At 45.1% G+C, this 12,656-nt stretch overlaps 1 protein-coding gene across 4 annotated transcripts in view; it reads right to left on the bottom strand.

Annotated features, from left to right (window-relative positions):
- Window positions 1–3,073: 3,073 nt before the first annotated feature.
- Window positions 3,074–12,656, bottom strand: part of nrxn1a (neurexin 1a) — a 49,238-nt gene continuing 39,655 nt past the window's right edge. For 3 of the 4 annotated variants that reach the window (XM_071524015.1, XM_071524017.1, XM_071524014.1), the window contains exons 21-25: window positions 12,327–12,498; window positions 11,256–11,345; window positions 9,791–10,101; window positions 4,122–4,200; window positions 3,074–3,375 (exon numbers count right to left, since the gene is read on the bottom strand). In XM_071524015.1, the coding sequence (XP_071380116.1) occupies window positions 3,074–3,375; window positions 4,122–4,200; window positions 9,791–10,101; window positions 11,256–11,345; window positions 12,327–12,498 (954 nt within the window). Of the gene's footprint in view, window positions 3,376–4,121; window positions 4,201–5,760; window positions 5,793–9,790; window positions 10,102–11,255; window positions 11,346–12,326; window positions 12,499–12,656 lie in introns of all 4 variants that reach the window. The other variant, XM_071524016.1, reaches the window with a different exon arrangement.

The raw sequence follows: 12,656 nt of genomic DNA, 5'->3' as shown, positions 1-12,656 counted from the left end.
TTGTTGAAACAGTGGGTCCTTGTAGCTCCTCTCACCTGAGGAGGCCGGCTTCAACTCTGCAGTCTCGGGGATCTTTTCATCCAGCAAACAGCAATCCTGCAGAGACTTATTCCGTTCGCTGCACTGAGTCATACTTCAAAGCCTCGCTCGGTGTGTGTGCCTGCGGTACGGGCGAGAGGGTATTTATGTGTGTCTGCTGTCCCAGTTAGAGGGGGGGGAGAGGGACTTGGGAAGAAAAGGTGCTGCTTTGCTCACTTTGATGAGGCAAGAGGTGAAAGGGAAGGGAAGGGAAGGGAAGGGCTGCGGATACTTGGAGATCTTCACTCCAGCAGATAGTCAAGATGTACTTACTAACACAGAGCAGGTTGCTGCTGGTGCGTCCTACTTCTACTGATGTGCTCTCATGGCTACAGGCGCTGCAGACAGACGCAGTACTGACGTCCACCAGCAGAGGGGAGCAGAAACAAACACAAAAAACAACGCACTCTGGGCTCATTTCACTTGGGTAATATTTTATTTACTCATTAGATCTTCAAAACTATTTTTCATAATAAATTTCCACTTTATGTTCATCAAAGAACTGTAACAATAAAAATAAAAGTAAATACTGTAGAAAAATTGTACATATAGAAAATAAACATGGTTAATGAACACCTAGATGTAGAATCCCATTGGTTCAGACGCCTCCTTTTGTTTCAAATGGCAACACAACAGAGATAGAGGGAAAAGGAAGAAAGACAGACACAGGGAAGGATTGTTTGGCAGATGGGGAGAGAAACTAAACAAGGGGAAAACAAGAGAGAGGAGGGACACAGTTAAGGATAGGGAGAGCGAGAGAATACATGAAGTTAATCTTGCCATTATACTTTGAGATTCCATACATAGTCCATTTGTATCCTTGCCTGCCCTGTTCTGATTTGCATGCATCTGATTGGTTGGTGGCATTGCTTGGACGACCTGGCTGGGGCTTGTCCATGGCACAATATTTATAGATATTTCATGTGGGTTCAATTTGTAGAGCAGGCTTGGTCGTAGCAGAGAGTAGAGGGCTCAAATACTACAAAAGTCCATAAACTCACAAACCCCAACACAGCCCATCGGAAACCCTTCAGTCTGTCTGGGATCGGTCATGTCATGAGTATAGACGGATCAATCAACCAATGGCGTGAAGACAAAGGACGCAAAGAGAAAGAGAGAAAGAGAGAAAAGGGAGGGGCAACAAAATCGAAGCAACAGAAATCCTCATATAGCCAATGGCATCATGAACTGGACTTTTCTATCTATCAGCAACACATGGTAACATTTACTTTGTTCTGTTTTTGATTCTTTTCCTCGGTTGGATTTTGCTATAAAAGGTGGTTGGTTAGAGCAGGTATAGTGGGCGTGGTCTATAGGACATCAGGCTAGAAAACAGGGCGTGGCCTGCGGCGGGAGCACACATCCAGTCACTGCACCAGGGTTACGCTGCAACCCGCACCCCCCCACCAACAAACCTACCACCTCTGGACTCAGTGGGACATTCCACAGCACGGCTCAGAGACTCAGGCATGCAGCACACTCGAGATGGTCACACTTTGTCAATGAGGATTTAAACTGAGAGTCCGTCTATATGTTAAATCATTTTTGAATCCCACGGACTGAAAACCATTTTAAGTGTGTATACAGGAATACTTCAAGCCAAGGTGGTAAGTTTATGATGGCGGTGCGTTGAGGCAGAACCTCTGGAGTTTCAACTCGGTATAAATCACATGGAGTAAGATAATTCACGTGCAATAAGTCCCCCCCCTCCCGCCCTCCCCAAAGAGTCTATACTGCCCAAATGTTCTTCATATTCATCATTATCATCGCCATAACAATAATCATAATGGTCGTTGTCTTTTTCACCATCGTCCTTTTGTATAATCAAGATCTTCAATGTCAGTTATGAAGATATGGTGGGTATCTAGCGTTGTAGGTATGTGTGTCTGCATATTTGTGTGTGTGGGCGTGTGTGTGTGTGTGACACCACAGTCATGCATGACTGGCGTCTGTAGGTAGCATCTGAAGTCTCAAGTTTCCTCTCCAGGAAAATATCGCTCAGTTTTCTGCTGATTCCGTCTTCGTGATTTATAGGGCGTCGTAAAACAACATCGGCCCTGCGGCGTAACACGCAGAGCAACACTCGCAGAACATCACACAACTCATTTTAACTGCGCCAGCCTGCCCCATCGTAATTCACTGCGTGTCTATGGCTACACCCTGATTTCCCGTCCTGTTGCTTGGGGTTACGCTTGGACCATCGGTGTGCTTCTTTCCTCAGCATCCTCAGTGCTTTGTCTTGAGTCCCGGCCGCTAAAGGAGAGGAAGGCCGAGAGGCTTGGAAGAGACACTTAGTGTTGATCTTGGTGCTTTTTCATCGTCTTTGTTCTGGTGCTCTCTCTCTCTCACTTTAACACTGAACACAAGCCTGCTGTGTGCTTCATTTTAAGTCTTCCCCGACCTCTCTGAGTCCAACATGAGAGTTCCTACTGCGGCAAGGGAGTGACTGGTCGTTTCTCCTGGCTGGCCCCTTACTGGTTCTTAACTGGGAATTGAACTGGTGCTTTCTATATCATTTGTACTGGTGTATGTGTTCATAAAACAAGCCTCTCACAGAGACTTTGCTCATTGGTTAATACTGTACAACGTGGGTCCATGCCCTTGGGCCAGTCTGTGTGTGTGTTTGTGTGTGTGTGTGTATGTTTGTGCTTGAAAGTGTGTTTATGCTTGTGTGTTGGTGTGTGTGTGTTTGACTGTGTACATGTTTATTGTTTATTGTTTATTCGGATCCCCATTAGTTGCTACCGGGGTAGCAACTATTCTTCCTGGGGTCCACACACAAAACAAAAAAAAAATAAAAAAAATAAAAATGTGTGTTTGTTTGTGCTTGCCAGCATGTGTGCAAGTGTGAGTATCGGAGAGTAAACATTAACGTCAGCATGTCTATGTCAGTGTGCGTGTGTGTATTTTTTTTCGAGAGTATATCTATGTATGTACATATACCATTATATATAAAGGTGTATGCGTATATGTCTGCATGTTGGACCCTCCCGCCTCAGACGTAGTACTCCTTGTCCTTGTTCTTCTTGTTCTTGGAGATCTTGGCGATGCCCAGCGGCTTGTCCTTGGCGCTGCCGTTGGGCTGTGTGGCCGAGTTGCTGATGTAGTTGCGGCTCTCGTCCACGTGGTACGAGCCCTCGTCGCGGTTGCGGTACTTGTACATGGCGTAGAGCAGGATGAGGATGCAGAGAGCGGCGGCCGCCACGATGCCCACCACCATGCCCGTGGTGCTGCTGCTCTCCCGCACCACCTCAGAGGGGCCCGGGAACACCGTCACCGCCGGCGGTGGAGGGCGGGCTGGGAAGGCAAGGGGGGGAGATACGTGATGTTAAATTATAGCACATACATTATTAATCTGGGTTATGCATGTCGAGGTGGTGGGTGGAGGGCTGGAGCAAGGGGATACAATGCATCATCATGATACATTATTTTACATGTTTTTTGCATGATGTTACATGCAGCTAGGGGGAAGCTGCAGGTTAGGACTAAAGCTATTTCCTTATTATCATAATATACAAATAGATTATATTACACATTGTTGCAGGTAGGGCTACAGCACAGGGCAGCATTATATCAAATTATATTACACACATTTAGCATTATATGACATGCACAGGCAGCAAGGGCTGCAGCACAGTGATATATGACATCATATTAAATGATGGTTGGTTAAATAATTTGCATCCCAATTCTGTGGGCTGCATGGAGATGAGGTGAGGGAGAGAGGAGAACGACAGGGAGAGGAAAGGAAAGGAAAGATGAATAAAAGGAGTGGGAAAATGAGAGGAGAAGGGGTGAAAGTGAGGGAGAGGGACGGAGTCAGAGATGGAGAAAAAGAGAGGGGAGTGTTAGGTAATGCCTGAGACCAGAAATGGCTACCTAAGTGGAAATGAAAAATTCATTGTAGTGACGAAAAGAGAGGAAAAAGTGAGAGACGGTGAGTGTTTTGCAGAGTGTTGGGGACATAAATGGAAAGAGCTCTAAGGAAGTGTGTGTGTGTGTGTGTGTGTGTGTGTGGGTAGGTGGGAGGTAGGAGGTCTAACCTGAGCTGGGGTCACAGGGGTCGATGTCCTCATCATCACTGGGACACTCAGCCGATGCCACCAGCAGGTCGTCTGTCGACTAGAGAGAAAGGAGGAGAGAAATTAGGAATATGAAACACACACACACACTCAAAGATAGACACATGGTATGTGATGGAGAGGTGCTGTGAGAAGAGATACACTCGCTGCTTCACACCACTACCTCCAGGGCTCCATAATGACCAGTAATCGACACCATGGTGAACACTTTGATTCCTGTTTATTTTCTACATGTGTGAGCACACAGCACCAGTCCACCGCCCGCCCACTTCCCAAATCGCCACAGACACTTTGCCTGCTACTGCCCCCAGCAATGGCAAGCAGCCAGCATTACAGTGAGAGAGAAAGAGAGAAGGAGGAGAAAGGAGGAGGAGAGAGGTATAGGTTCCCAGCTGTGTTTTAAACCACAAGGGACAGCCACCGTTATCTTCTCCTCCTCTCTTGACCCTCCCCCTGCTTTTTCTCCTCTGGCATTCCTATCTTCTGCACCTCCCTCTTTCTCTCTATCTGTTCTCTCCATCTGATATTGACTGAGTGATCTGGGCTAGCGCGTGTGTGTACGTGTGTAGGAGTGCTGCGGTTGTAGCCTATGCACGCTGTGAGGCTGAAGAGGAAGATGAAAAGCGGGAGTTTTTCTCCAGTTTTCATCAAGAATTCCAGCAGAGCGTTGGGGAAGATGGGTAAGTCAGTCACTCGATAGTTAATCAAACCTCCTTCATTTAACCCCTCTCCATAGGCCTCATGTCAATACCCACTCTTATTCAATATCTAACCTACCACAACCCACTATTATCTCAACTACTCTATCTCCACCTCTCTCTCTCTGCCTCCCTTCCTTCTCTATGGAAAAGGCGCCCTTTCTCCACTCCATCCCTGCTCCTCCTGTTGCCATGGCAACTCTAAGTTCAGGCTGTTAAAAATGATGGGGAATAAAAAGGGAGTGTGCGCGCTCAGTGGGGACCTGTGCATCGATTTACCATTCCAGCCAGAGTGGGGAAAGAGGAGGGAGGGAAAGATGGATGGATAGATAAAAAGGAATTAAGGAAGAAGTGATTGGGGAGAAAGAGAGAGAAAAGAAGACAAGATAGGAGGAGGACTTCAAAGTGCTGCGGTCTTTACTTAACACGGTGCTAATGTGCTCCGCATATTCATGAGCTACTGTTAAACATCGGCCGCCCTGACGCTTCAGCATGAGAGATATGATTGTGTGTGTCAGTGTGCGCGTGTGTGTGTTTTAACTACGCTGGGCGCTCAGTGCCAGCACTAAATTAAAATTGGATTGTGATGCATTGCAGTAGTTGTTACTAACCCACAGAATAAAGGAGAGGGGAGAGAGTGGCAGAGCTAAAAAAGAAGAGGTCTAGAGGCAGATTACAACCAGACCGGCACAGAATTAGAACGAAATCAGAGTTCTAAGTGTTTGATGATGCCTTCGCTGAAACCTGTGGGCAATATTTCAAAGTGGCATTCATTAAGCTCTATTCTCTTTCCTTGTTCTCTCTATTTCTCTATCTTGTCCTTATAAGACAATGGATTATATAAGATTAGAGGTGCACTCGGCAACCAGTGCTGATCCCAATTCAGCTAAAAAAACCTGGACTTGCCTGGTATGATGTGGTGTGGTCTGGTTTGCTCTTGACAGGTCTACTGTGGTTTAGTTTGGCCTGGAACATACAGTAAGCTACTGGTGCCTGACTCTCTCTCTTTCCTCCACTGCCTTTCCAATCAGTTCTGCCCACTGGACTGTCAAATGCTGCTGGAGTGAGCTTAGCCACTGGAGCCCAGCCAGTCAATAAACCTCTGTGCCTTTGCCAGGATCCAAATAGCACAAGAGCCAATCAGCCGGTAGAAAACACATCACCCCTGACATCTGTCACAGATCAGTGCCGAGCCACCCTGCTTGATTATTGATCCAAAGACACCTATGTGTCATCCACAGGAACCTGTTGGGTGTCCTGATTTGAGCTGAAAAAAAGAAGAAAAAAAGAAAAAGAAAAACAACAACAGATAAATAAATGTAACCAGGCTCCTCCTCTGATCTGTGACATCATTTTGTCAGCTGACCGCTCCATTCAACAGGGAAGGTGTCAATCGGACTATTGATCCACCTATCACATGGGAGACATTGAACAAGGGGAAAACTAGAGGCATGCCAAACAAAACTACAAGCACATCAATAAACCAGTCCAAAGTGAGACAATGTATTGAGATGTCCCTGAAGAGAAATATATCCTAGAATCCTCCCTTTTCCTTCCTCCAACCACCCTACATCTCACCATCCTTCTCTCCCTCCCTGTTCTCCTCTTCTTTGCAAGTCTTTTCAAGCTTTTCTTGTCTAGCAAGAGAGCATGCTGACATGCCTACGGACACAGATCGACAAAGATGGAGAGAGAAAGAGAGTGACAGAAAGAAAGAAAAGAAACAAAGAAGACAGAAAGAAAGAGAGAGAGAGACAGAGAGATGTCTGCATGCTGAAAGAGTAAAATCTCTACCTGAGCAGCCGAACAGTGCCAACGACCGTCCATGCCTCCCTGACTGCCTAGTTCACACATAGGTGCACTCTTTTCACACACACTCTCGCTGAAGATTCACCGCCTTGTCTGATACTTACACAACTGGAAATCACACACACATGCACACACACTGCACTATAACTGGCAAAACTCCTCCATTGGTCTATTTCTATGCATTTGCACACGTTCCCAACACACACACACACATACACCAAATTAGGTAGAAGTTGGCACGCTGGTGAAGCGATCCTGACGAGAGAGAAGAGCAGCTAGCTCCACTACTGCAGATGGTGAGATAGACTCATACACCGCCTGCATTAACAGCCTATCACTGGAGCTCAACCACAGAGAGAGAGAGGGAGGGAGGGAGGGAGGGAGGGAGAGCGAGGGAGGGGAGGGCAGGCGACGGGTAAATATGGAAAGATATGGAGAGAGAGATAGCAAAGGAGAGAGAGAGAGAGGAAAAAATGAGCAAGTGAGGAGGGAGCAAGTAACTCCAAATGATGGGGAGTGAGAGAAAGAAAGGCAAGAGGGAGAAATAGATGTGAAAGATATAGAGGGAGGGAGGGAGAGATTGGGGAAAAAGAGAGAGAGCAAGAAGGAGGGAGGATGGGAGAGAGGGAGAGATGTTCAGAAGGCTTGTAGATCTGTCTGGGTCAGCTGATTCCCGATACCCAATCAGACACCCCGCTGAGCCCGAGGTTTCTTCTATCAGTATTACCCATCAAGCAGAGGTATACACACACATGCACACGCACACACACACACACACACACACCACACACACAACACACACACACACAGACAGTCAGACACCAAACATCAAAACCAAACTGAGCACTGTGAGTCAGAGCAGCCTGTAGCAAAATACCGAGCCAGATTCTGCGCACAAATAGACACTCACTCACACACACACACACACACAACCCTCCTCTCTGGTGCTCCACTGTCATGCATTATTAATCCCTTCCACTTTTAACACACAAAAATCTCAACAACACACAAAAAAATCTCAACAAACTGTAGACTGCAGGAGGAGGCACATAACACACTCTTATTGCACTAAGCACCGAGGGTAGGAGTAAACCCACGGGGAAATTTAGGCTGACCCACTTCAACACACATATCACACAGACACACACACACCCACACTTGGGCGCGTGCATAAAATCGATAAGTTGCTTGGACCAATAGGACCTTGGGAAGACGGCGCTCACTGCCCCTCCTCTGATGCAATGTACTGCAATTCAAACCTATTGTTCTCACTCCACCTGTCTGTTTGTGCGTGCATGTGTGTGTGCGTGTCTGTGCGTGTGCGTGCGTGAGTCTCTGTGTTCCTCTCTACATTATACGTGTGCGCTGGTTAAGGCCAGGTTGGTTGCTAGGCAACCCTAGGCAGCCTCAATGGAGAACGGTAGATTCTTCTTAAATAAGACAAACACACACACACACACACACACAGTTTGGGGCCAGAAAGAGCGATTGCACTTACACACACTGCAGTATATTGAGCATATAATGAGTGTGACCTAGTTCCCATATAGTGATATTGACTCCATTGCATAGCCCTGCATACCAGATGCAGCATTGACATCAGCATATCATAGGTGCAGGAGTACTTATGAAACATACTTATACATGCACAGAGGCATGCACACACACACACACACACACACACACACACACACACACACACACATAAACAGAGGGAGCCTGAGAGGTGAGGTGTGAAAACAAGCCCCTGTGACACAGTCTGTCACTCTGGAGCGCCATCCATCCAGCTCTCATATCCATTATTGATGCCTGAGGCTTAGCTCACAGCTCTCTGCATTCTATTATTTATGTCTGAGACAGCTGGCGGCTTATACACAGAGGAGTTATTCTCTATGGGAGACAGGGAGGGAGAGAGAGAGAAAGCAGCGGGTAGTGGGGTTCACTATCTCCATGGCAACTCGTATCGCTGGGAAAAAAAAAATCTTTTTCAGTGCGGCAGACTCACGGTTTTATAACACAGAAGAAGAACCACGGCACACACGTACGCCCACGGAGCTCGACAACATCTCAGTAGTGATCATAACAATAGGCCATAACAGTCTGTGGTGTAGCTTGTGATAATGTATTGCATTAACATTTGTTGTGCAGTTACATCCACTGTCAATGAGAATCAACAACAGTTATGTGTTTCCATTGTAGAGTGCCATTTGCATCAGTTTACTCAGCATGTATTGGGAAAAGCTATTACAGCTTCCATTAACACAAACATTCCTCCTCTGTAATTTAGTGGGTGGGTACCACTTACTTTGAACTCGCTGAGAATTCGCTACCTAATCCCCTCATCTGTGTATGTGGGAGAGCAGGGATACGTGTATGTGAGCCTTCTACTGATGAAATAATTTTGGTCTTGTTTTGAATCTAAAGGACATTTGAGAGTCATGTAAGTTTTAATATAGTTAAAAGATTATGTTACATGACAAATAATACAAAAAATGTGAATTTTCATTGTCTTAATCATCAGAAAATGTTGTAGCTCTTGTTGAAAAAATAAGCTGCAGGTAAAATTCATCTTACAGCAATAATTTTTCTTACGAGCATCAATCAGACGCTTATGTCAGCTAAGGTATGAACCATAACTACTTGGATCTGATTCATGTACAGCTCACATTAGTTGTTTATAACACATCTCAGCGGGCTTTTTAGCTGTAGCCCAATTTATTCTGATTTTATCTGGTGTGACATGGCATAGATTTGTGAATCAATGATTGATTGACTCCCAGCCTCATCAAGGCGCTAGCATGGGAGCTTAAAACCATCCCGCGTTTGCCACTTCTTGCTATCCACTAGTCCTTCAGTAGTGGGCTGTCTGCATGCTAATCCTCTTATTGAGTTCAATAAGGAAGTTATCACAGAAAATTAAAGCTCATTAATTACCCATTACCACCGTGAAGTATGTTGGCAGTGGGGTGGTAGATATATGTACAAGATATCTGAAGAATTACATAGGAACAGTAAATCTTATTTTTAACCACACGCAGCCTGGATTTAATGGGTTTTCCTGACATAAATAAAAGATTAGATGGGGTTAAAAATCAGACCTAGTGAATGTGCCGCTGTACTGACCTGCTGCGTGGCGCCCTGTTTCCTGTTGGTGGCCGTGGTGGTGGTGATGTCACTGATGGAGGGGGCAGAGTCGGAGCGGTTGCCCCCGGCGGCGGCGCTGGACTGGGGGGTGATGGAGGAGGAGGGCATGTCTCCCACCAGTCGTGCGCTGCCCTCCACCCTGATGTGCGGGTGGCCCTCGGCGGCCATGTTGAGGATTCGCAGGCCGTTGTAGTAGAGGCCAGACAGCTGGCCCTGGAACATGCCTGAACCCCGCTCACCTCCGCCCACACGAACCGTCGTCTGGCTGTTGAAGATGGTCAGCTGGCGACCTGCACGGACACAGACACACACACACACACACACACACACACACACACACGCAAAGTCACACACAGGCAAAAACACACACACACACACAGACAGGCACACAGGAAGGAAGGTGGACAGACACACGCATACACAAATACAATCACACACACATACATACCAGTGGTCACATACGTGCATACAGACACACACAAGAGTGTTTGAGTGTTACACAATCTACCACCCCCAAGCCACGGTGAGAGGATGGGATAGATTAAGCATGGCAGAGCAAATCGAAGCCGTGGAGCACCGTGGAGGGGGCTGAGACTGAGAGAGGTAAGAGTGAAGAGAGGGGACAAAAAACAGGAGAGGAGAAAGGGGGGAGGTGTGTGAAAAGGCTGAGAAGTCGAGGAGAGGAGAATGAAGAGGCGAGGGAGAGAAGGAGGAAGAGGCAGCAGATGAGAGGAGTCAGAGGGCCCTGAGAAGACGGGGCTGACAGATGGTTGCTATGGCGATGGCTGTGCGGCACGACATTGTGTTTGAAAGAGCAATAGACAGGCAGACAGAAAGAGAGAGATCTAGAGAACTGTTGTAACAGCCCTATGAAGCATGCACAGGTTATAAGCTCTGGCACTGCTCACTGTTAAAGGGACTAGAGGCTAATTTAAGGAGCTCTGCCGAAGTTTAAGAGGAAAACTTTTACATTGTTCAAAAAAGCAATGCTCTATTAGTCATTTCAAATTTACATAATTCTTACATGTCACAATACTTTGCAAGTACTTTAATTTGATTACAAAATTGTTTTTCAACATGGGTAAATAATCTTTAGTGAATGCTTTATAGTTTACAATTTGATAAAAAAAAAACAAATCTTATTAACCAGTCTTAATAAAGCATCTTTTATCAGTACTTGTTTTCTATTTTCTGATTTATTCACATTTAAATCTCTCCATCGTCCCTTTAACCTGATATTATCAGATACACACTAACAAGATATGTTCACAGGCACTACAGTTTACACACTATTACACACTACAGCTGCCCCACTTTTAAATACTTAGTTATGGATTTAGATTTTTAGATGTTAGTTGATGGTGCACAGTATAGTATATTCAACTGGCTTCAAATTGTATTTTTTAAGCTCAAAGTTTTAAGGAATTTTAATCAGGGTTTTTACCTTTGTCGAGTAGCCAATCGTCAACTACTCGACCGAGCCGATAGGGGATTCGCTGTCTGGCGATGGCCAGGCGCTCGTTATCAATGTTGCCTTTAATTTAGAGATGAAAACACAGTAGTAATTACGCACATCCAAACGTGGTACAGGAGCTGGATACAAAAAGAACAGCAATGAAAAGAAAGTAATGGTCTGCTCATTGTTAGCATGTCGCTGCGTTAAGATAAGCTTTATCCAAGCTTGATGTGCTATGAGAAAAGGAGTTGAATTCACTAGGTTTCCAGTGAGCGGACTCTTACTCTCTGTTCATTGGGTTTAATTTAAAGAGACATTTCAGGGGTTAACATCTGCAAGAGCACAGGGAAATAATGTTACAGCTGCCACATACTGTCTATATGACTGTCTGAGTTTAGAGTTACATACAGGAAGAACCCTCACACACACCTCACAACAACTAGCATTTAGCATTTTAGCTAACAGCTACCTAAAACCTGGACCTCAGTGTGTTAAAGGTGACTACCTAAGATTACAACTTTAGGATGAAATATAAAAACAAACAAATATAAAACCAAAGACTATGTTCAACAATATACACTCTTTTTTCTTTTTCTTATTTTTTTTCTCTCTAGTTATACATTTAACTCAAAATATGACATCTTTTTAAATTATTGTTTGTCCAACAATGCACCAACTGTTATTATTTTCTTTTATGATGAGAAAAACAACTGATACCTGAATTGAATATTTTCATAAATTACCTTTAACACTATTTAACAGGCCTAACATAACATAGCTGGCTAGTACATGTCTATTGTAATAAATATCTCATTTTATGGTTTAAACATTCATGTTTCATATCATATCACACATATTTCATTTCACACACAATAACATAAAACAAAGCTGTAATTATATTTCTAAACCACAGTGTTTGAATATAAACATTGATAAGAACAAAGATGTGATTCATCAATCAAGAAGTGGGCTGTTTGAAGCCATATGTGATTGGCTCTGCCCCAGCTAGGCAGTGCTGTGGTTGGTGGGTTGGGTTGATGTGGGCGGGGCAGGGCCTACCTGAGGGGTAGCGCTCAATGACCGGCAGGTCGTCCAGCTGCAGGGTTGCATTGCCTCCGCTGCGGGTGAACCGAACTATGTGGTATTTCCCGTCGTTGACAAACTTGGAGCTCTCCTCGATGTTGATGTCATCAGTACCAACATTAAACACTACTCTAATGTTGCCCTTGTCCTGAGGAGGCAAAAACAGTGAGCACGCTATGTCAGCATATGTAATGTAGAGATTAATCATTAACGGAAGAGTACTATGTTTGTCCTCTTCCTTTAAATTAAATTGTATGCAAGTATATCAAAAGCACCATTTTCACTCTGCCTATTGTTTGTATGTGT

This window comes from Centroberyx affinis, unplaced genomic scaffold, assembly GCF_046629955.1.
Source record: "Centroberyx affinis isolate AG114_WGS23_722 - 3 ecotype Tasmania unplaced genomic scaffold, CSIRO-AGI_Caff_v1 ptg001131l_1, whole genome shotgun sequence".
In the NCBI taxonomy this organism is placed as follows: domain Eukaryota; kingdom Metazoa; phylum Chordata; class Actinopteri; order Beryciformes; family Berycidae; genus Centroberyx; species Centroberyx affinis.
Note: the sequence above shows the minus strand (reverse complement) of the source record. Positions and strands in the feature narration are given on the sequence as shown.